The following is a 23,352-nucleotide window of genomic DNA, read 5'->3' on the forward strand; positions in this document are numbered from 1 at the left end:
GCATGAGTACATTACCAACGAGGCTCTATTCCTGAACTCTGCATATCCTGCTACTACTCACAATATCAGTTCTCTCTATTACAGCACAGCCATTGTGGGATTGCTGTTCCAGAGCCTGAGGGACTACAAGCCCAAGGATGCACTGATGGGATGAAAGGAGGATAGCAGGAGAATAACTGAGCCGTAGGCTGAAGGAAGAACAAAGAGAAGGCAGCAGAATGTATCATAAGAAAGTATGTTCAAGGATGTGAGGAAACGATTAGAGCATGAAAGAACTGCAGGGGTTAGGTATAAGTAGGAAAGAAATAGGAAGAAGAATATTCAACATCTCATTTCTATGTATCATCCATTTATTACAAAGTATATTTGTCAAGATTCCAGATTCAATTCAAGAAAGAACATTTGAATTATATGAAACAGACATTTTCCATGATGCGCACTGAAACTAATGAAAAAGAAAAACAATAATCTTGATGTTATGGTTTGTTCATTTGTGAACCCTAGGTTGAGGTGAGAGGTGTCACCTCCCACAGGGAGGAGCCCTGTGAGCCTCACCGTCGAGAGGCATGGTCCCAGCAGACATCAGAGACAGCTGTGGAATAGAGTCTTTATTGATAGATAGAAGAACACAGCCCATGGAGCGGGAGTGCAGGAGAAATGGTGATGTCAGAGTAGAGGGGTAAACCCAGATGGATTACCTCAGAGAAGGAGATCTGGTAGTAGCCCACAGGGTAGGGTATGTCGAGGAAGTCTCTTTGTAGTGATGATAGTTTGTGACCTGCAGCGCAGGGTACACGAAGGAGTCTCTCAGTAGTGACGATATGGTAGTGACCTGTAGCATAGGAAATACCAAAGTAGTCTCCCATAGTGATGGTATGGTAGTGGCCTGCATCGCAGGGTACACCGAAGGCGTGCCTATGGGATTCCTGGGGCAAGATGATGGTCAGCAGCGCCCATGCTAAAGGCAGGTTGGCAATTGCTGGCAGAAGTCACCGTTCTCCCCAAAACTGACAAGGCAGCAAAGAAAGAGGTGAACATTAGTGGTCGCAGCCGTGTGCAACCGATGGGCGCAACACTTGAAAATAAGTTACAATATTTCAAAACAGGTTCTGTGAAAAGTTTGAAAGAAGTATTGGGGTTCACCACTAGCAGAATTAAAAGTTATTACCAGGGGATCCTGCTTGGATGAAAACCCTTTAATTAAATCCCTTTTCTACCCTTCTTGCCTTATAGACAAAAAGTTTATTATTTAATTTCAGAGATGTGTTTTCTTTTTACTCCAGAACTTTATTAACCAATAATTAATGCAACACAGCATGCACTAGAATTAAAACAAGACAATTTGTAGTAAAAATATTTTCTTTATTTCAGATAAAGAAAGATATCAATATTAAAATCTCTAAATGATTCTAAGAAACATTTCTATGTTCAAACCTTAATTTTATCAGACTATACCCTACAATCAGTATGACATGCATTAATATGGTGACAGATAAAATTAATATTAAATAAATATCAACTAATGACATCTTTATTTAACTAATGCATTTCTAATATATATGCCAATTTAGAAACAATAGCAATTAGTTTAACAGGTTCTCATATGTTGAAAAATATAATAATATCTTTACCAGATATCTGAAGCAATCCCGCTGTTTGTCTCTCTCTCGCGGCTTTCCACTTGTCAGGAAAAGCCAAAGTCCCAGTCTTTTCTTCCTATGTCTGCTTCCCCTCTTCCAGTTCCAAGTTTATTTCCCCTGTTTCATTGTAACTTTCTCACACCTTTCAATTGATTCTCTGTATTTAAAGTTCAAATTTTTATTGGAAATTTGTATTACGTTACGCTATACTTTGCACACATTGTTATTTGTAAACCGGGTTGATGTGATCCCTATCATGAAACTCGGTATAACAAAAATAATAAATAAATAAATAAATAAATAAATAAATATAACCCTAAAATCCTCTGCTGTAAGGCAACTGTATTATTTCTGTCAATATGTCAATCTTTAGCTTTTGAAGAAAATGGTTTGAAACCTTGATGAGGTTCAAACAATTTAATTCATATCAGAATACGGAAAATAAAAATATAGGAATTTTCCTGCCCAATTAAAGCATTGCATTTTTTGTAATGCCAGGCTGTGCCAGAAGAAAAAAAACACTCTCAATATTTTTTTTCTTTCTTCTAACAGTTCAGAGATAAGAGATTATGTATTCCTTCCTATCCTAGGATACACGCCTGAGCAACCAAATGGTTGAGGCTGCCCAAGGCCCTAAAATTAAACATTCCTTTCTGACTATAGATTAGGAATTAGCTGTAAACAGCTGTTCTCAAGGTCTGAAAAGGGGGGGGGGGGGGAAGAGGGGACTAGAATATTTCCAGCAGAGGCCTTGACTAATGCTATGGTTTCTAAAAAGAGAAAAGGCATATGGGTATTAATGCTTATGTTTCTCTTATGGCCTATTGATTACTGGCTACACTGAATATAGGTAATTATCAATAAAGCACAAAATAACAACATATTTTCTAACAGTTCATATTAAGTTAACACCAGTCCAATGCAGGTATTCAATAGTGATTATTAACTGATAAATCACTGAATAGCTTGGAAGGTGAATAAACTAGGGATGTGCAATTGTTTTTAACCAAATTAGGCAATTTCAACAAAATTGCCTAATTCGGAATGGTTTGGGAGAACCAAAAAACGATTGATTTTTTTCCAAAATGTTGGAAAAAATTCATTTTTTAGTTAGTACTCGCAAACAGAAGTTAGCGTGCGCTAACTCCCTTTAGTGCACGCTAACTCCTCATTAGCATGCACTAACTCTTCCAGGTTAGTGTGCACTATCAGGAGTTAGTGCGCATTAACCCAAAAATCAGGGCCTCAAAAAAAAACAACCCTGAACCACGGGAAAAAAAAAATTCCCACAGGGGGGGGGGGGGGTGTCTCCAAAATAAAGCCCGACACAAAATTTTTACCCGAAGCACATCTCTAGAATAAACCAAGTCATTTATCTTCCCCATGGTAACAATTCATTTGTGTAGGATATTCCTTCATCTCCATGTGTGGACAGGCACATTTTTGGTTAATGTCTTTTAGGACCGCTTTACTCATACGAAGGCCTTCCTACTTCAAAGGGTACAATGTCAGGGAGTATTTATTCAAGGAAAGGGTGGTGGATACATAGAAAGCCCTCCAGGAAGTGCTGAAGGGTACTGATAAATGCAGAGAATCCCAAAAGGCTAGAGAATGGAATGGAAGAACAGTGGTAACTTTTGTTAATTTCAAATGTAACATTTCTGAATGGGGGTAACATGTATGCCATTTCAGTTAGCACTGCCTTAAGAGAAGGCACTGGGTGGCAGTGGACCATTATTTTTCTAGTTACTATCCTTAATAAAAGGCACGGTGGGGGGTAACCTGCATGGAGTGGTATTTACTGTCCCTAACAGAAGACAGGAGGGTAAGCTGCACTAAGTGGCAATAGCTCTGAAGCATCTTGATGGGCAGATTAGATAGATCATTTGGATCTTTACCTGCCATCATTTATTATGTTACTATTACTCACTATTTTTGTCATAAATATGAAGACATTAAAGTCCAACACTAAAATGTAATACATAGGCCGCTACATATATGTTAAAAAATGTCACTACAATTTTATTATTGAAATTATGAAATTACTCAGAAAAATTGCCACTTATGAAAGCATGTAGAACTTGAAATTTCATATTTAAAGGTGTGTGTATCTTATGAATCTTGTAGAAAAATCATTTCCTGTTCTCACTCACAAATGGTTATTGTGCATTTCGTAATCACAAAATAAGAGAGTATGGACCCCCTACTTGTTATATCACAACATACATATATAGGGAACCCTATAAATTCTTTATCCACATTCACATATTAATGTACTACTGTAACAGTTTATTATTATCACTATTCCTTAATTATACCAACTGTTTATACACTGCATACAAATTGCTTTTTTCATTTTTATTGATGACACCCATTAATATTCATAATAACAAAACAGTAATATAAAGAGATGCGCAACCTAATGTACATAAACCACATATATTAGCAGCAGTATATTGACATCTAAAAACATACCCCAATACAATTACTCATCCACACACACTCCCCACCCATTAAAAAAAACCCTGTTTTTCTTTTTTGAATTTTCTCCACAAATTATCAAATTTCAGTTCTTTTCATTGGCTGTTATTTGATCCAAAAGAATTCCTTCCACGGGAGAAGTTCACAACGTCCCCAGGGGGGACGAGTATTGGCAACCGACGGTGATTTTGATTCTCAAAATGGCGTTGATTGCCTTTGCCCTCACTATGTGTGTCATAGTGAGGGCAAAGGCCTTCGGTGCCATTTTGAGTATTGGCATCAGACGGCCGGCGTGCAAGGAGGTCACTCCCGGACCCCCGCTGGACTTTTGGCAAGTCTTGTGGGGGTCAGGAAGCCCCCCCAAGCTGGCCAAAAGTCCCTGAGGGTCCAACGGGGGTCCCGTAGCGACCTGCCGTCTGATGCCAGGACTCAAAATGGCGCCGATAGCCTTTTCCCATATGTCACAGGGTCTACCGGTGCAATTGGTCAGCCCCTGTCACATGGTAGGAGCACAAGATGGCGCCGATGGCCATGTGACAGGGGCTAACCAATGGCACCGGTAGCCCCTGTGACAAAGGCTATCGGCGCCATGATGAAACTAGCACCGAGGGTGTGATTGAGTTCCCGGACCCCACCGCTGGACCACCAGGGAGTTTTGGTAAGTCTTGGGGGGGGGGGGTCAGGAGGGGGGGGAGGGGGGTTAAATTTTTATTTAGGCCGAATAAAACAGAAATCTGTTTAATACGTGGGGAGTCGCGATGCGTTTCACCTCCCCACGTATTTAACAGATAGCAAAAAATAAGTTGCAGCTTACAAATCCGTGGAAAACGGATGCACATCCTTATTCTCCACTATACTCATTCTCTCATTTCTTTCCACTACAGCACTGCTACCAGAGGAGTTGCTGTTCCAGCACCTGAGGGATACCAGCCCTGCCGGGCTATTCCAGCTGCTCACTTCTGCCACCTCTGGTGGCTTCCTTACACAGTCTAATAAATGATCAAACTCTGTGTTTGTGTGTCCTGAGCTAAGCCTGACCTGTGGCCCCTCACAGGACATATATAATGTATAATATATATTGGGTTGACAATATTATCCTGTTTGTATCTTTCAGAGATATGACCCCCAGGATGGGACAGAATATTCCAGATGAGGCTGCACTGGTGACCTGTTCAGAGGCAATGTTACTTCTTTTTTCCTTCTGGGTATGATTATCTTTGCATCCTAGCATTCCTTTGGCTCAGGCCACTGCCTTGTCACCCTGGGACACCACAACAGGAGTTATTATATGTACAAACTTAGACTTAACATTTAGAAAAGAAGTAACAAGGTCTGTGTGTCCAGAGATTGTATCCCAAATGGATGTATCAAACAGTTCAAAACCTTCCTAGCTTGTCAGGTTATTCATACCAGAGATGCTGGAATCACTGACCACAAAAGTAAGTGATGAGATCCAACGTTCCTGACTTTACTTTAGTACTAATGTTCTCTAATATGATGCATCTGCAGGAACAGTTTGCAAATGATCTTTTGTGACTATATTTGTTGTATTATTCATGTCTTTTGTGTAACTATAAACCTGGAGGATGATCTACCTTAACGACACCAATACTGGACTGATATTACGTAGGGTGCAGTTTTAAAATCATCCTTGTATGATTCCATTCATTGTAAAATGTGTAGCACAATTATATCCTAGAGTACTGATAAATCCTTATGGTTTATTATGGTTTAGGTGGAAGTTAACAAGTTTACACCATCATCGCATTAGTAATAAGGATAACGACTGTCTCAGGATTAGATTGGCAGAATCTTAATTGTGATCCATGACAGTTCACAACTGAGCCAGTGAACCTGAGCTAAAATGTGCGGAGCTTAATGAGGAGATAAAAAATACAGTGGGGAAGGAAAAGTAGATCCCATTATGTATTTCTAATCTCCAAAGATATGCAGACATTCTGGCACAGGCTCATTGGGTCAATTGTGAGCCATCTTGCAACCACTCTGCCTCTCTAACCCTAAGCATAGAAACTGGTTTTGTGCTGATAAAAAAGGTCATGACACTTAAAGAGAACACATTTCCAGATTTCTAAATCAGGACCAGTGTTTATTGTAAGATTATACTTAATTTAGAAAGAAAAAAACATTTCCTGAAGTACAATTTATTCTGTCATTCAGATACAGTAATTGATGGAATAGAAAGCAAGGACTGAATCTTTCAGGGCTGCCTTAACTGCAAACTTATGGAAATTCTCACTAGCTTTGTAATCCTGTATGTCCGAGAATCTTTATCCTGCCAGTTCTGTTGCTGCTGGGATGGAGGTGCAGATTCCTTTCAATCTGGAAAGTTTATGGAAATTCTCATTAGCTTTGTAATCCTGTATGTCCGAGAATCTTTATCCTGCCAGTTCTGTTGCTGCTGGGATGGAGGTGCAGATTCCTGTCAATCTGGAAAGTTTATGGAAATTCTCATTAGCTTTGTAATCCTGTATGTCTGAGAACCTATATCCTGCCAATTCTGTTGCTGCTGGGATGGAGGTGCAGATTCCTGTCAATCTGGAAAGTTTATGGAAATTCTCATTAGCTTTGTAATCCTGTATGTCTGAGAACCTTTATCCTGCCAGTTCTGTTGCTGCTGGGATGGAGGTGCAGATTCCTGTCAATCTGGAAAGTTTATGAAAATTCTCATTAGCTTTGTAATCCTGTATGTGCGAAAACCTTTATCCTGCCAGTTCTGTTGCTGCTGGGATGGAGGTGCAGATTCCTGACAATCTGGAAAGTTTATGGAAATTCTCATTATCTTTGTAATCCTGAATTCCTATATTACTGTTTGAATATAGGCACTTATGCAGCTGAATATCAGCCTCCACATAAACCAAAATGTATTGTGTGTTAGATGTAACCAGATATGTAGTCACATTTTTAACGATTAACTTTGCCTGCTCTATCACTGCTGCATATCACCCTCTCTGTGTAGGAGGTAATATCTGGCTTTGGAGTCAGGGAAAGGAATTCTAGCTGCAGATACCACAGAAGCTTGTGGCATAAGGTTGGCTTGGATGCTGAATGTCTTAAAGGCTCCTTAATGACTAACTCAAAGAATGGACTTTTGCATGTGAAGTCTCACTGGTCTGTATATGATTTGTATTAATCCTGTTCAAAGCCCAATGCTTACAAGTTTCAACTCATGGACAGTGCAATGCTAAATGTTATAAAAAAAAAAAATCCCAGTTATGCAATTTAATAATACAAATCATAATTGTTATATGACTTTAATAAATCATAAATCCTAGAACATTTTCTAATATATATATATATATATATATATATATATATATAGCAATCAAAAAATTGTTGGCAGTGTCGTCTCTACCAGTGCTATAACTAGCATATATACCAAAAAAAACCCCACATTAAAAAATGTGGGAGACAACTAGCACTTTTGTAAGTTCAATACTCTTTTAAGACCAAACATCATGTTTGGTCTTAAAAAGAGTATTCCCCTGAAGAAGCCAGCAGTGGCGAAACGAGGTCCTTGTCGGGATGAACAATAGAACTGGTTGATTGGAATACACCAAGGATACATATTTATTGAATGTATATAGGATTACCATCTAAGAAACATAAATAAGGTTTTTGATACAAGAGGTGTATCCACCAACAAAGACCTAAATCAACATCAATGGGATCAGGATGTACAAGGTTTGATTAGGGTAAGGTTGAGGGAAGAAGTAGGAGAGAATTGAGGGACATACTTTAGTGGACTCCATGCAAATTTCAATGTATATGTATTTTGTGATATGTTGAAAATTCACTATATGTTATTTTGATAGGTATCAAGTTTTCAATAAAGGAATGATTCTTTTTAAGTAATACTTCATTTTGAAATGTCTTATTGAACTTACAAAAGTGCTAGTTGTCTCCCACATTTTTTAATGTGGGGTTTTTTTTGTATATATATATATATATATAATTTCAAGGTTTATTATATTAGATATTACAATAAAATATATTTTTAGTTGATATGGGAATCTGTTTTCATTAATTTTATTCTATCAATATTCATTGATATAATTATTATTTTTATATTCTAAATATTTTATATTTATTCTTTCCTTCCGTTTCTTCCCTTCTTCTCCTTTTGTTTATGTTACTGAACTTTACTGAATTCTGCTGCTCTCTGTATTGATGAGCAGCTGAGATGCACCAAACATTTTCTGCTAAGTTGTGTCTATGGGAAAAGTGCTTAGCATGTAGGCCTCTATTAATGTGCATGCAGAACAGACACTTGCACAGTAATCAAGCTTAGCCACTCGAGAAGGACATAAAAATAAGCTTCTACTTATCTCGACCATAACTAAAAGAGGAAGAGAGGGGATGTTTGAGGGTGTTATTGCAACCTTAGATGCTTCCTAGATAGAACTATTTCTATGGATATATATAAAGAAAATGTAAATCTTCCCAGTCCAGGGAAGCCCAGTCTCCTGCTGAGGAAGGAACATCTAACCATGGCAATCACCACAGCAGCATCAACGTGGAAAAATGGGTCTGGTGAGAGAACTTAAGGCTGAAGCTCCACTTACAAAGATGTTGGCTAAAGTTACCCAGACAACTGTAGCCGAATATTCAGAAGGACAAGCCTCTCAATATATTCAGTTAAAGGTACCCGGCACTGTTATCCATGCTACCTTGCCACTCACCAGCTCACTAAATAGGAAAAAAAGAAAGAAACAAAAACCAAAAGGGAGCCAACAGCAGCTGATTCCCTCCCCAATAAATAAATAAACTATACGCTGACCATCACTTGCTCTCTCCTGCCCAGTCCTGAACAGGTATTGGTCGGTTCAGTGACAGCTGCCAGTAAAAAGCAACCACAGGCTTTCACTATTTCACTGTACAGGCATTCACTATTCAGTCAAGAAGGAGGATGTAAGGGATGTTTCTCCTCCTGCTGTGCCTTTTGGCCATTTTTAATGGTTTTGGATGGGGTAGGGGTTGGGACTGGGAAAACATTTGAAAATTGTAATTTTTTAAGATTTATTTATTTATGTATTTATTTATTTATAACTTTTCTATACCGACGTTCATTTACACATCACATTGGTTTACATTACAACAATTGAGAAACTTGATACATGTAACTGGCATAAGAACAGGAATTGCAACATAGTGAAATTTTCAGGTTGATCAAAGATTTAAGGCAGTTAGTTAGGAGATAACAGGATAGGAGATGGCAATATGAAGAAAAATATGGAGAGAAGGTAGCGAGGAGAGAGACAGTAACTATATACATAGGGTGCCGGGGAGATATTTGAGATTAGGTCTTGGTAGTCGGTGTGAGTGGGTGTCATGTGAAAGCTTGTTAAAACAGCCAGGTTTTCAGAATTTTTTTTTAAGTTTGCAGTGTTTGGCTCTAGTCTTAATTCTGGCGGCATGGAGTTCCAGATAGGAGGGCCGGCTATAGATAATGCTCGTTCACGAGTCGAGTTTAAGTCTGTGGCTTTGGGTGAGGGTCTTGCCAATAATCCGTTATTGGCAGATCTGGTGGTTCTGCTTGGGGTTTGAAAATGGGAAGGGATTGTTTAGCCAGGGAATGTTTTGGTTATGAAGGGATTTATGTATTAGTGTTAGACTCTTGAAGAGGATCCTGGATTGGATCGGTAACCAGTGGAGGTCTTTTAGGATGGGGGTGATGTGTTCATTTTTTTGGGTGTTTGTGAGGACTCTAGTGGTGGCATTTTGCAGAAGTTGAAGGGGTTTGAGAGTTGTCACAGGAAGTCCTCGTGTTGCATCCGTCAGTCACAGATGGCAGCGACCGCTCTGCCTTACCTCTTTTTCTCTCCTTTCTCTCTCTTTGGGCAAGATAGCTGTCTCCGGTGCTGAGTGCTATGAGAGGAATCTGTCAGTGCCATGCATTAGGGGTGGTACCTTTAAAAAATATCATTTTAACTATTGTTTGGGGGGGGGGGGGGGCATTTGGGTCCACCACTGGATTTATTTTATTTTTTTATTTTAACAAAAAAAAAAATGCATGTAGAACCTGCCCCAAACCTTCCCCTTTATTAAATGATTCAACCCTGACAATCTGAGTCCCCCAGCCCATTCTTAAGCCCTCCTGGACTCAGCAAAATGTCCCTGGCAGTTTAATAGGAGGTGCGAGAATGACCTCTCACTCCTGTGTCCAACGGCTGCCATTATTAAAAATGGCACCAGCTGCCCTTTGACCCTATTATGTGACAGGAGCTACTGGTGCTATTTTTTATTAATATAGAGCATTTAAAAAAAATGAAGAGAAAAAACATACAAAATGTTGTTGTATTTTTTTTCAATTTTTTTAGACCCATAAAATGCAATGAAATAGGAAATATCTCGGTATTTCCTATTTCATTACACATTAACTAGCAACTGTACCCGTGCGACGCCCAGGCAGTGAGCCTTTTTATTGGCACATCTGTTCTTGTTTTGAACCTAATTTCCATAGAAATTCACTGTAAGAGTGTCCCTTCCACATACACACACCCTCATACAGGCTCCCTCACTCTCTGGCACACACACACATCCCCTCAAATAGGCTCCCTCTCTGAAACCCACCGTCAAGCATCTCACGCACTCCCCCTCTTACCAACCAAGCTGTCTCTCCCACTCCCCCACACCCCCTCTCCTCTCTCACACACACATTCTCTCTCACTGGCATACCCCTCCCTCATATAGGCTCCCTCTCTCTGAAACCCACACTCAAGCATCCCGAGACCCACCCTCTCTTACCTCCCATGCTCTCTCTCACACCCTCCCCACCCCCTCTCATCAACCATGCTCTCTGTCACCCCCTCTCTCACACACACATTCTTTCTCACCAGCATCCCTCATGCTCTCTCTCATACCCTCCCCAACTCCGCTCACCAACCATTCTCTCTGTCACCCCCTCTCTCATACACGCATTCTCTCTCAATGGCATCCCCATGTTCTCTCTCACACCCTCCCCACCCACCTCTCACCAACCATGCTCTCTGTCACCCCCCCCCCCCCCACTCTCTCACACACACACATTCTCTCTCACTGGCATCCCCCATGCTCTCCCTCACAGTCTCCCTACCCCCTCTCACCAACCATGCTCTCTGTCACCCCCTTCTCTCACACACACATTGTCTCTCACCAGCATCGCCCCCCATGCTCTGTCTCACACCCTCCTCTCTCACCCTCCCTTCCCTGACAAACATTATCTCTCACCAGCAAGCCTCGAGACCCGTGCCATTCGCGGCGAAGATGAAGGCCTGGTGTGCTGTTCGCAGTGGAGATGAAGGCTTGGTGCGCCGTTCGCAACACATGGGGGCCTTCCTTTTTTGGTGTGATAAGAAAATAGCGTAGATCAGAAAATAGCAGCGGAGACCCCAGCATGCTACGAAGATGAAGGCCCGGGCGTGCATATCATGGCACATGGGGGCCTTCCCTTTTCGCCGTGAACTGCGTGCCGGGCCTTCCTCCTCGTTGCGAACGGTGCGTGTGCTGCGGGACGCACTCCGTTCGCGACATGCCAGGGTCTCCTCTGCTATATTCTGCCTCTCCCGCAATGGCTGCTGTTCTTCCTACCTGTGCCGTGTTAGAGTTGCCTGCACCATCTATCAGTGGGCTGGGAAACATGCAGCCCCCATATATTATAGCGCCATCTATCAGTGGGCTGGGGAACATGCAGCCCCCATATATTATAGCACCATCTATCGGTGGGCTGCGGAACATCCGCGATCACTGACGAACACATTCCAAGCCTGATATATTACAGATGCCACCCTACTATGCATTATTATTATCTTTTGGGGGTGGGAGGGAGGTCCCACCTGATGCCTACCACACTTTTTTATAATTCATTTCCAGGAGGGAAGTATTTTTGGGGGGGATAGGGATGGGAAGGGATGGAGATCAGCCACTGCTGGCCTGAGAGGGTTTTTTTTTTTTAAACTTAATTGATTATGATGAACATAAATGTTAGTTTTAAAGTTATTCAGATAAACAAATCTGGATGCTTATAGACCTGCTTTCCACCATGACCAGCTGGGGAGCAGTATATATCATCGCTACCTGGTGAGCCCTGACCCCTGGAATATCCCCAACCATCAGGATACGTTTTAGCCAGATGTGAGATATCTAGTCACAAAGAGAGGAGGGGATTATTTAAACCCACAGTCCCAGACTCATCTGGACAAACTTTTCTAATATGGACCTCACAATTCTTCCCCATTTGCTGAAGTAATAATGCAGAATGGCCAGGATGACAAAATAAATAGTTAAATGTATCCCTTATTTCAGGCAGATAGAAAATAGAGAACAATTACCCCTCTTGTTGCTTCACTGATTACTAGAAACATAATTTGTGGGGATATCAGCCATGCATCTAGGAGTGAAGGGACCAGATCCTGTAGGGGAAAACCTTTCGCCCTCTCAGCTTGACAAAATGGCAGGTACAAGTTAAACTGAAAGGCTCATTTTCAACCACAGTTGTGCATGGCTTCCAATGTACTGAATATTATTGCCTAAGTTTTAATCAGACATCTTCTTAATCACTCATGGCTCAGCTCAAGATCATCAACCATGACATAATAATAAGAGGTCAGTTTAAGCTCTGTTTTGTTCTATCTGTGCCAAGTAATTTATTCAGAAAATTTAGCAAGATTATTTTTATTTTATCTCTGTGTTGACTAATTTCTATTCATTTCCCCTCATTCTGCTTCTCTTCCTTCTTTCAGTACCTAAGGAAAACAGGAAATCACAGCGAAGTAACAGAATTCCTGCTTCTGGGGTTCTCGGAATTCCCAGAGCTGCAGCTCCCTCTCTTCATTCTCTTCTTATTGCTCTACCTGATGGCTGTGCTGGGGAATCTCCTCGTTATCTGCATAGTATGTGCTGATCCACACTTGCACACCCCCATGTATTTCTTCCTGGTCAACTTGTCTGTCCTTGACATCTCTTCCCTCACCGTTACTGTGCCAAAATTACTGTCAATCCTCCTGACACAGAGTAATCTCATATCATTCAATGAATGCATTCTGCAGATGTTTTGCTTTTTATCTGGTCCTGCAGTAGAATTTCTGCTTCTCACTGCCATGGCCTATGATCGTTATGTTGCAATCTGCAATCCTCTGCATTACACCATGATCATGAGTAGGAGGGTCTGTGCTCTTCTGGCAGCTGTCTCATGGATAGCAGGTTTCTTTGAGGCATTGCCACACTATATCCTTATATCCCAGTTTTCTTTCTGTGACTCCAATGTAATCAATCACTTCTTCTGTGACCTCACAGCGCTGCTGAAACTTTCCTGCACAGACACCTCTGTCATTACAACAATTGTCTTTGCAGAAGGGGTGTTTTTAGGTTCTGTCCAATGTCTCCTAACTCTGACATCCTATGTTTTTATTATTGCTACCATCCTCAAAATCCAAAGTGCAGAAGGGAAAAGCAAGGCCTTCTCCACCTGCTCCTCCCACCTTACAGTCCTCATTCTGTCATATGGGACTATACTAGGAGTTTACATGCAGCCCAAGTCAGAAGATTCTATACATTCAAACAAGCTGCCTACTGCAGTGTATACAGTCACACTCCCACTGCTGAACCCACTGATTTATAGCTTGAGAAGCAAAGACTTAAAAATGGCCCTGAAAAAAGTCATAAGCAGGAAGTCAACATTGTCAGCCACAAAAGTTTTGGAAGCCCATCTGAAATAGGAACTAAATTGGGTCCCTTTGACTTGGCCACTATCCACACAGCAATTGTAGGAAGTAAAAGGAACATTTTTCTTGGTCCAATAGTTTCCTTCTGCTACTTAGGCTTCCTCCTCAAATTATAACCAAACCCCACTGACAGGTCAATCCTGTAAAGTGCATCCGCGGTTTCCCCGTTCCTAACCCGCTTTCTACTCATTTTCCGGCCGCGTTAGCCCTTCCTGCGATCCCCAATCCCCTTTAACCTACTCTTACTGCGTCCTTAAATCCCCGGGTAACCCCTTCCGCACGCGGCATGTATATTGCATGTAAATGATCGAATTAGCTATTCCCTACCATCCAGTAACGCGCGCCCCGACTATCGCTAGTTTTCCCTGCCGTTTTGTCGCGCGTGTAACCTAACTTACCGCCTACCCTTACCCCTGCGTTAGAGGCAGGGGTAAGGGTAGGCGGCAAACTTTCCCCCAGCCCCCGCTCACCTGCCCTGGCCGCGTCCATGGGTGCTGGTCTCCCCTCCTCCCGAAGCAACAAAAGCGAAAAAAATAGAAAAAGAAAAAAAGTTGCAAAAGAGAGAGGGGTGAGAGGACAGGCAATCCTACGCTCGGGACTGCCAGTCCCTCTCCCCTCCTCCCGAGGCAAGGCGTGAAAAGCAGCCTTGCTCCGGGAGGAGGGGAGAGAGGATTGGCAGTGTAAAGCGACAAAGCAACTTACTTTTTTTGCAGCCCCCTCCGGAGACGGACATCGGTGAGGACGACCGCGGCTCCCTGCCTCCAGCTGCCCGCGAAGATAGACGCCTGCACGGGCGAAAGCAGCCCCTGTTCGTGCAATTGGGCCGCTCAGGACGTGACGTCACGACCTTTGGCGTCATGGCATGTGGCGTCACGCCTTGAGCGGCCCAATTGCACGAATAGGGGCCGCTTTCGCCCGTACAGGCGTCCATCTTCGCGGGCAGCTGCGGTCGTCCTCGCCGATGTCCGTCTCCGGAGGGGGGCTGCAAAAAAAAGTAAGTCGCTTCGTCGCTTGGTAGTCTGGGCAGCTGCTTGCATTTTCTAGCTCCTGCCTCCGTCCGACTCGGAGTACTGACTCGCTTTGATGCTGTTGGTTGGAGCTGGGAAGCCACATGGGCAGGGAGGGATCAGCAGATTCTGGTGCTCTTCCCGTGCAGTGTACTGCCAGTCCTCTCTCCCCTCCTCCCGGAGCAAGGCTGCTTTTCGCGCCTTGCCTCGGGAGAAGGGGGAGAGGGGATTGGTAGTCCCGAGCGTAGGATTGCCCGTCCTCTCGCCCCTCTCTCTCTTGCAACTTTTTTTTTTTCGATTTTTTTCGCTTTTGTTGCTTCGGGAGGAGGGGAGAGAGGGCTGACAATCCCGAGCGTCGGAGAACTGTCCACTTCCTGGTACCTGTCATTTCAAATGTCATTTGAAATGACAGATACCAGCGTGTCCGTGAAGCGTTAGGCCCGCGCACCTAGGTTACTGTATAGGCGCTGTATAGCGCTCTATACAGTAAAACGGGTTGCGCGGGCCTAACGCTTCACGGACGCTTCTTAGACACAGCTTGCATTAGCAAGCTATTTACATACAGGATTGAGCGGTAGGTGAGCTGGACTGTGCGTGCGGCAACTGCGGGTGCGCCGGGCACTAACGCAGCTCTTCCTACCATTCGTTACTGGATTGACCTGTGAGTTATTACATCTTAAGGCATCATTCACAACAATTCCCCCATTTAATTAATTAACTAATTAATTAATTAATTAATTACAATGTATATTCTGCATTTCAATTTTGTTTCTGCTTCTGAGCTCACATAGCTCAGGCATTTTAGAACAATCCTTAGCCAGAGACCATGCAACAGGGACCTCTCTAGAATCTCTTAATCACAGACTCTTTCCCCAACCACTTGTTGTTGCTATTACACAATGCTAGGAATCTATCCAAAGGACCATAAATACTGGGTCTGCGGTTTCACCAGCCCAACATGACTTACAGAACAGAATCTGGCCCAGAAATTAAACCAAAGACATCTGAATGGCATTGCACAGCCATTTGCTATGAGCCACTCAGCTGGCCCTAACATTTTTAACTGTTTGGTTGTGGGAGATTTGTGAAAGACTAGTAGGAAGAAGAAAAAGGGTTGTAAAAAACAACATAGTAACATAGTAATATCTGCATAAAAGGACCAAATGGTACATCCACTCTACCCCCATGTTTCTCTTAAGGTTAGCAACTGCCGCTCCATGCAGTTATTCCCAAGCCTTGTGATAACCCATAATATCTTTACTGCTAGCAACATTTTTACTGGGTGATGAGCCTTCTTGATAATTCAGACCATATTGACATGTTTTGCTAATGGATTTGGCCTTAGAAGCAGACCCGTGCATTTTCACTTATATCTGTGTATCAATACACCAGACCATAGGACTGAGATGAAGAACAATGGAAGGAGGCATGGCGAGAAATATATAGCAGGCTGATTCGGGCAATCATAGTTCAGTATGGTAAAATCCAGATAACGTAGCTTTATAACATTGACATTCAGTGTTATCCAGGTAAGTAAGCTCATACAGAGAGCAGTCCAAAGATTAGATAACTTTCTCTAGATCCCTTGGACTTTATTCAAATATATTCAGATGAATGCATAACCAGCTGCATTCTGCTGAATATTTGTGTAAATTTATCCAGGGAATTTTACTGCTCATTGGCCTGTTTTTGGATGCCTGGAATGCCCTTCTAGAGAAGTGCTGGTCACAAGGACAGTGACAGAAAAGCATGGAAAGTGAATAGTATTGAAGGTGTTAGGAAACCTTCACTGAACAACATTTGCACCCCAAGGCTGCAGTGATATACTCATACTTTAGCTGCAATGCACTTCCTAAAAGGCATGGAGAAACCTGTATGGAGCAGTAGCTGGTACTCTAAATGAGAGACTATGGGAATGTGTGTTGGGTTCCATGTGAGAATTGTATCTACTTTAGGTAATTGCATATAAAATCAATGCTGGGCAGACTAGATGGATATTTATCTGCTGACATTTATTTACTGGGTTATTATATTCCTATGAATATGGATCTCTGTGTTTCTAGGACAATGACTGAATTATAATAAAAATATCTGTTAGAAAAGACTGCCATGATGTCCCCATTGTAGAGAAAGGCTTCCCATGCCATTTGAGGTATCAGCTACATTGAAGAACTAAAAGTTTCTTCAGTGGAAGGACAAAAGTCCATGATGCAAAGTTTATCATCAGCAGAGATGTCAATCGCCAATGAAATTCTACAGCAAAGCAAAAGACAAGGCACACAGGCTTTATTAGGAAGGGGACAGAAAAAAGTCTGTGACTATAAGCAGCTTGGAATCCATCTACCCCTTGGGATCCTGCCAGGTACTTGTGACTTGGATTGGCCACTGTTGGAAACAGGATACTGGGCTTGACAAACCTTTGGTCTCCCAGCATGGCAAGTCTTATGTTCTTTTGTAAGAATAAATGGGTGAAGGACAAAGTTGCTTTTACTCAAGAATTCTTATTCCATCTATACATGTAAATTATTTCCTGCATCTAGATGATTCCCATGGTCCCCAGCTTACTATGAGATAGTATAAAGTTAAGCAATAATAGTTTACTCTGAAAATCTAAAATAGGCCAATGGGAAAATGAGGTTGGAGTGTTCTTACAACACTGCAGGACCTCAGGTGTTTTCCACTGAAGAGTTTTAAGACATTTGTAGTCCTCACATCCAAAGGAGGGGATGGGGATGGTTTGGCCCGGCTGGACACATTTTTAAACATTGAGCTGGAGGTCTGGAAATCAGGCTAATAGGCCTGGGTGCCTCATTTTATAAAGTTTGTTGCCACTTAACCAGCTATTTTCTTTTGAATATGGCCAGTCATGCCTTAAGCTGTCTGGGAGGATTATCTATTTGCATATCGTGGATAGGAGTTCAGCTACTGCAAGGGGGAGTGCGATTTTAGCCTCAGCATTGTTGCTTGCTAAGAAAACTGTGTTGCTATGCTGGAAAACCAGTGCTGCTCCTACTTTTATGCATTGGAAAGAATTAATGCAGAATCCTGCGCAATACGAGAACTTGGGTCAGAAAGACTTGCACCCTACAAAGGCATTTACGGCTCTCAAGGGCTAATTTATGTTATGGGACAACGTTTGAAGGAAAGCATAAAGGTGGTCTGTTGTTGGCTTTTATGTAGCATGGGCTTCCTGCCAGATTCATCGTTTACATGGACGGTTGTGAGGGTGAGTGACAGGTCTGACAGTGCTGTGTGAGTGCCTGAGGTCTGACAGTGCTGTGAGGGTGAGTGACTGAGGTCTGACAGTGCTGTGAGTGTGAGTGACTGAGGTCTGATAGTGCTGTGAGTGCCTGGGGGGATTGAAATAGCTGTAAACTGATATTTGAGTCTAAGTTTGTTCATTCAAGGGACAGTGTTTTCTTTCTATTCAGCACTTTGACTTGCTGATTGATATGTTTACTGATGTTTTGATTGTCTGTTGACTCAAATAAAACAAATTTAAAACAAACAGTTTTCTGGCCACATGCAATTGCATAACTTTAGGACTGATCTCAAGCTTGCCTAACAACATTATCAAACTAACTCCGCTGGATGCAACTGCAAACCGGCTGTTAGCTGGATAACTTAGCTCCACTCCGAAACTCCCCCAGAAAGCCCCAGTGTTACTTAGCTAGATTTTAGGCACACAGCCTTTTGATATTCAAAAGTCAGATTTTAACTTGGCAAATATTGCATTGACCACAGGGAAAATGCCCATAAATATTAGGGGTGGGAAGAAGTGAAAATTTAATTTCAGATTTTATTTCATTTTGGGGGGCATTTCCTCACAAATTTCATTTGGTTTAATGCTTGTTTTGTTTATTGTTGCATCCGTCGGTCTCAGACGGCTTCGACCGCTGTGCCTTACTTTTCTTCCTTCTCTCTCCTCAAGCCTTGGGAAGATGGCTGCTGCCGCGTCATCATGCCACTCTCTCCGGCGACCCCGGATCGGCAACGGCGACAGTGTTCGCCATGATTTCCTGAGGGCCACCTAGGGTGCACACGCGCATGCCACCCACTAGGGGTGTGCATTCGGATTGACCGCATTAGTGAAACGCAACTCATTTTTTTTTTTACTTAAAAAATTGATTCGACATAAACGATCGGATTTCCCACATATCGAACATAGATATGTTCGATATGTGGGAAATCGCGATTGTTGAGCCAAAATAAAAATATAAACCCCCTCACCCTCCTTAATCCCCCCCCCCCCCGACTTACCACAACTCCATGGTGATGGAGCGGAGTGAGGACGCCATTTCTGCAATCCTTGGCGAGAAGCATGTGACGTCGGCGGCACGTCGAATGACGCCGGCGTCACGTGATTCCCGGCTCGTTCGCGCCGGATGGCTCGTTCGGCCCAAAAAGAACTTTTGGCCAGCTTGGGGGGGTCAGGAGGCCCCCCCAAGCTGGCCAAAAGTTCTTTTTGGGCCGAACGAGCCGTCCGGCGCGAACTTGCCGGGAATCACGTGACGTCGCGTCTGAGTGACGCGGCGCCACGTGATTCCCAGCGAGTTTGCGCCGGACGGCTCGTTCGGCCCAAAAAGAACTTTTGGCCAGCTTGGGGGGGCCTCCTGACCCCCCCAAGCTGGCCAAAAGTTCTTTTTGGGCCGAACGAGCCATCCGGCGCGAACGAGCCGGGAATCACGTGACGCCGGCGTCATTCGACGTGCCGCCGACGTCACATGCTTCTCGCCAAGGATTGCAGAAATGGCGTCCTCACTCCGCTCCATCACCATGGAGTTGTGGTAAGTCGGGGGGGGGGGGGATTAAGGAGGGTGAGGGGGTTTAAATTTTTTTTTTGCACATATGTACATATACCCAACTCATTGGATTTTTTTTATGTCCATATTGGCCGCAAGTGGGACCCCCTTTCGGACATAAAAAATATGAACATAAAATTTTGCTCTGCACATCCCTACCACCCACGTCTTTATCCACGTCATGGCGGGAACCTCGGGGGCGTCCCCTCCAAGTGACGTCAGCACATCCTGGTATTTAGCCTGCCCTTCATTTGCTAACAAACCAAGTTAGCAAGGATTGGATTGCCTCCTGTTTAAGCTGCTCTGCCGCTTCCAGCTGCTGCAGGAAGCCCTCTCTGTTCTTCGAGGTATTTTCTCTAACCTGGGTACCCGCTCCTTGGAGGCCTTCTGCTCTATTTCATATACCTATCCTGGGAAACCGATACTCGCTCCTCGAGGGCCTGCTCTCCCTAATCTGGTGCCTGCCACTGATCAGCTTCTGCCTGACTGGACCTTCATTTACAGCTTCAGCTTCAGTGAGTACTAACCTTCAGTCTGTCTTCAACTTCAGCGCTCCGTTCTACATCCGGGACCTGTTCCCGCTACGCTGCACTGCCTACCATCTATTCAAGTGAGAAAATGTCTCCTCTGCTGAGGATACCTGACTGGTTCACTGGGTATCTTCACTGCTGCCTGCTTCCCGGGTAGTGCCATCAAGCAGTATAATAAAATCCTACTTCTCTGTGTCTGCGTGTAAAGAATCTCGCCTAGTACTGCGATTCCTCATGGGGCTCCTCCCCGTGGGAGTGGCCATCACCGCAGTACCCAAGAATCCACTCCAACACCTCAAAACCATAACATTTATACAGTTTAAAAAATGAAATAAACATTAAACAAAACTACCCATGAATGGAAAAAAAAAAAGAAACAGGGACTCTCATCCCCGACACCAATCCTTACCACCCTCCCTGGCCAGTACTTACCCAGTTTGGGGGGGATCTTGCAAGGAAGCCTGGGCTCAGGCTGAAGCCTTGGACTTGCATATGCCTAGGCCACTGTAGATTGCTGCGACCTTGGCCTAGACCCTAAGAAAGACTCAGGCTTGGAAACCTGTTCTCGATGCCAGAGTCAAGGTCTAGGCCAGAACCCAAGTCCAGGCTGATACTGGGGCCCAGTCCAGAGGCTTGCTATTAGCTCAGATTACCAATTTATTTCAAACAAATGCATCTCCAGCCAAGGTTTAATAATATTTTGGGGAATCCTTCATGACCACCATTTTTATTTGGCTAAATGTTTGTGTGGGTTATGATTTAACCACTCATTGTTGCACTCGGAGGTGGTCCCTTATCCTGGGGCAGTGGAAAACTGCTCCCTGATAGGGACCAGGAAGCACCTGCCCTTATGGGGTGGAGCACTGGAGTAGACAGAGGCTAGGATGAACTTCAACACTGGAAGCCCGCGGTCCCACCAGGTGGAGTCCATTGGGACCCGGACCACTTGGTAGGGATGTGCAGAGGGACGCCATACGTTGCATTCGTGATTCGGATTCGTCAGGGAGCAGATACGTTGCATTCGGCCGTATGGCGCCCCGATGCGTTAATACGGTGATTTCTATTCGTGTGCCTGCTAAAATTCAAATTAACTACAACCCCCCACCCTCCTGAAGCCCCAAGACTTACCAAAACTCCCTGGTGGTCCAGCGGGGGGTCCTGGAACCATCCCCTGCACTCACACCCTCGTGCTAGTTTCATCATGTCACCGATAGCCTTTGTCACAGGGGCTACCGGTGCCATTGGTCAGCCCCTGTCACATGGCCATCGGCTCCATCTTGTGCTCCTACCATGTGACAGGGGCTGACCAATGGCACCAGTAGCCCCTGTGACATAGTATGGGCAAAGGCTATCGGCGCCATTTTTAATGGTGGCATCAGACAGCCGGCGTGCAGGAGGTCACTCTGAGACCCCCAGGGACTTTTGGCCAGCTTGGGGGGGCCTCCTGACCCCCACAAGACTTGCCAAAAGTCCAGCAGGGGTCCGGGAGCGACCTCCTGCACGCCGTCCGTCCGATGCCAGTACTCAAAATGGCGCCGATCGCCTTTGCCCTCACTATGTCACAGGTACCGACGGTCGGCCCCTGTGACATAGTGAGGGCAAAGGCGATCGGCACCATTTTGAATACTGGCAGCAGATCGCCTTTGCCCTCACTATGTCACAGGGGCCGACCGTCGGTACCTGTGACATAGTGAGGGCAAAGGCGATCGGCGCCATTTTGAGTACTGGCATCGGACGGACGGCGTGCAGGAGGTCGCTCCCGGACCCCCGCTGGACTTTTGGCAAGTCTTGTGGGGGTCAGGAGGCCCCCCAAGCTGGACAAAAGTCCCTGGGGGTCCAACGGGGGTCCCGGAGCGACCTCCTGCACTCCGGCCGTCGGATGCCACTACTCAAAATGGCGCAGATAGCCTTTGCCCGTATTATGTCACAGGGGCTACCGGTGCATTGGTCAGCCCCTGTCACATGGTAGGAGCACAAGATGGCACTGATGGCCATGTGACAGGGGCTGACCAATGGCACCGGTAGCCCTTGTGACAAAGGCTATCGGCGCCATGATGAAACTGGCACCGAGGGTGTGAGTGCAGTAGATGGTTCCCGGACCCCCCGCTGGACCACCAGGGAGTTTTGGTAAGTCTTGGGGGGGTTCAGGTGGCTGTATAATTCGGGGAAGATTTGTGTATTCGTGGGGAATCACGATACGTTTCGCTTCCCCACGAATACTACGAATAGTGTAATATACGTTGCGGATCACCAATACGGCGAAAACGAATGCACACCCCTACCACTTGGACTTAGGTAGGCCTTGCACAGGCATGCCCATGGACAACAAGGGAGCGTGGTTGGGCTTGAGACTGAGGTTCATATAGAGCAAGGAAGACCAGAATCAGGAGACGTAGTCAATTAGGCAGGGTTCAGAATCCGAGGCTCAGTCCGAAGAGTAGTCAGGCAAGGCAGAGGACAGGTTCCGGAGGTCATACAAGGTCACAAGACTAGCAGAGGTCAGGATGCAGGCAGCAGACAGGAAGATTGAGGAACAGGCCGAGGTCAGTGCCAAGAGACAGTACGGGGGACTACCTGGGGAAACGAATGGACAGACGCAGGAACAGAAGGATGCTGGAACAAGGCTAGAACAGTAGGATGCAGGAATAAGGCTAGAACTATAGGTTCCGGGAACAAGGCTGGAATGAGACTGGAACGAGACTGGAACGAGACTGGAACAAGCCTTAGGACGCAGTGATAATCTAGCACACAATACAATGTGACCCGATTGCCAAAGCAAGGAAGTGCAGGCAGGGACTTCCTTAAGTAGCTCCTTCAATAAGGGTGTACTATGGAGCTAGGACCCTCCCCTAGCCGTACAAGAGGCCGGGTGGTCCATGTGCGTGCACATAGAGGCATGGCCAAAGCCACGGGAGATGCCGAACTCTGGCGTGAGGCCTGATGCACAGTGCAATGCCTGGCAACCGCCGCCGTGGAACGCTGAGGCTTAGAGGCCACTGGAGAAGCTGACCCGGGTCCTGCAGAGGCGCCAGAGAGGTGAGCAGGCCCATGCGTGGGCTGGATGCAGACGGGTCATGCAACAGTACCCCCCTCCCCCCTTCTAGGCCTTCCTCTACGCTGCCATGGTTTAACAGGATAAGTCCTATGGAAGGTTTTCAGGAGTTCCTTATCAA

The 23,352-nt window shown here is 44.5% G+C and overlaps 1 protein-coding gene across 1 annotated transcript in view; it reads left to right on the forward strand.

Moving 5' to 3' along the window:
* The window catches only part of LOC115077726 (olfactory receptor 3-like), a 52,322-nt gene extending 38,488 nt beyond the window's left edge, over positions 1-13,834 (forward strand). The window contains exon 2 of the mRNA XM_029580012.1: positions 12,860-13,834. Coding sequence (XP_029435872.1) covers positions 12,860-13,834 — 975 coding nt within the window. The remainder of the gene's footprint in view (positions 1-12,859) is intronic.
* The last annotated feature ends 9,518 nt before the right edge of the window (positions 13,835-23,352 follow it).

Source organism: Rhinatrema bivittatum, chromosome 16 (assembly GCF_901001135.1).
Source record: "Rhinatrema bivittatum chromosome 16, aRhiBiv1.1, whole genome shotgun sequence".
In the NCBI taxonomy this organism is placed as follows: Eukaryota; Metazoa; Chordata; class Amphibia; order Gymnophiona; family Rhinatrematidae; genus Rhinatrema; species Rhinatrema bivittatum.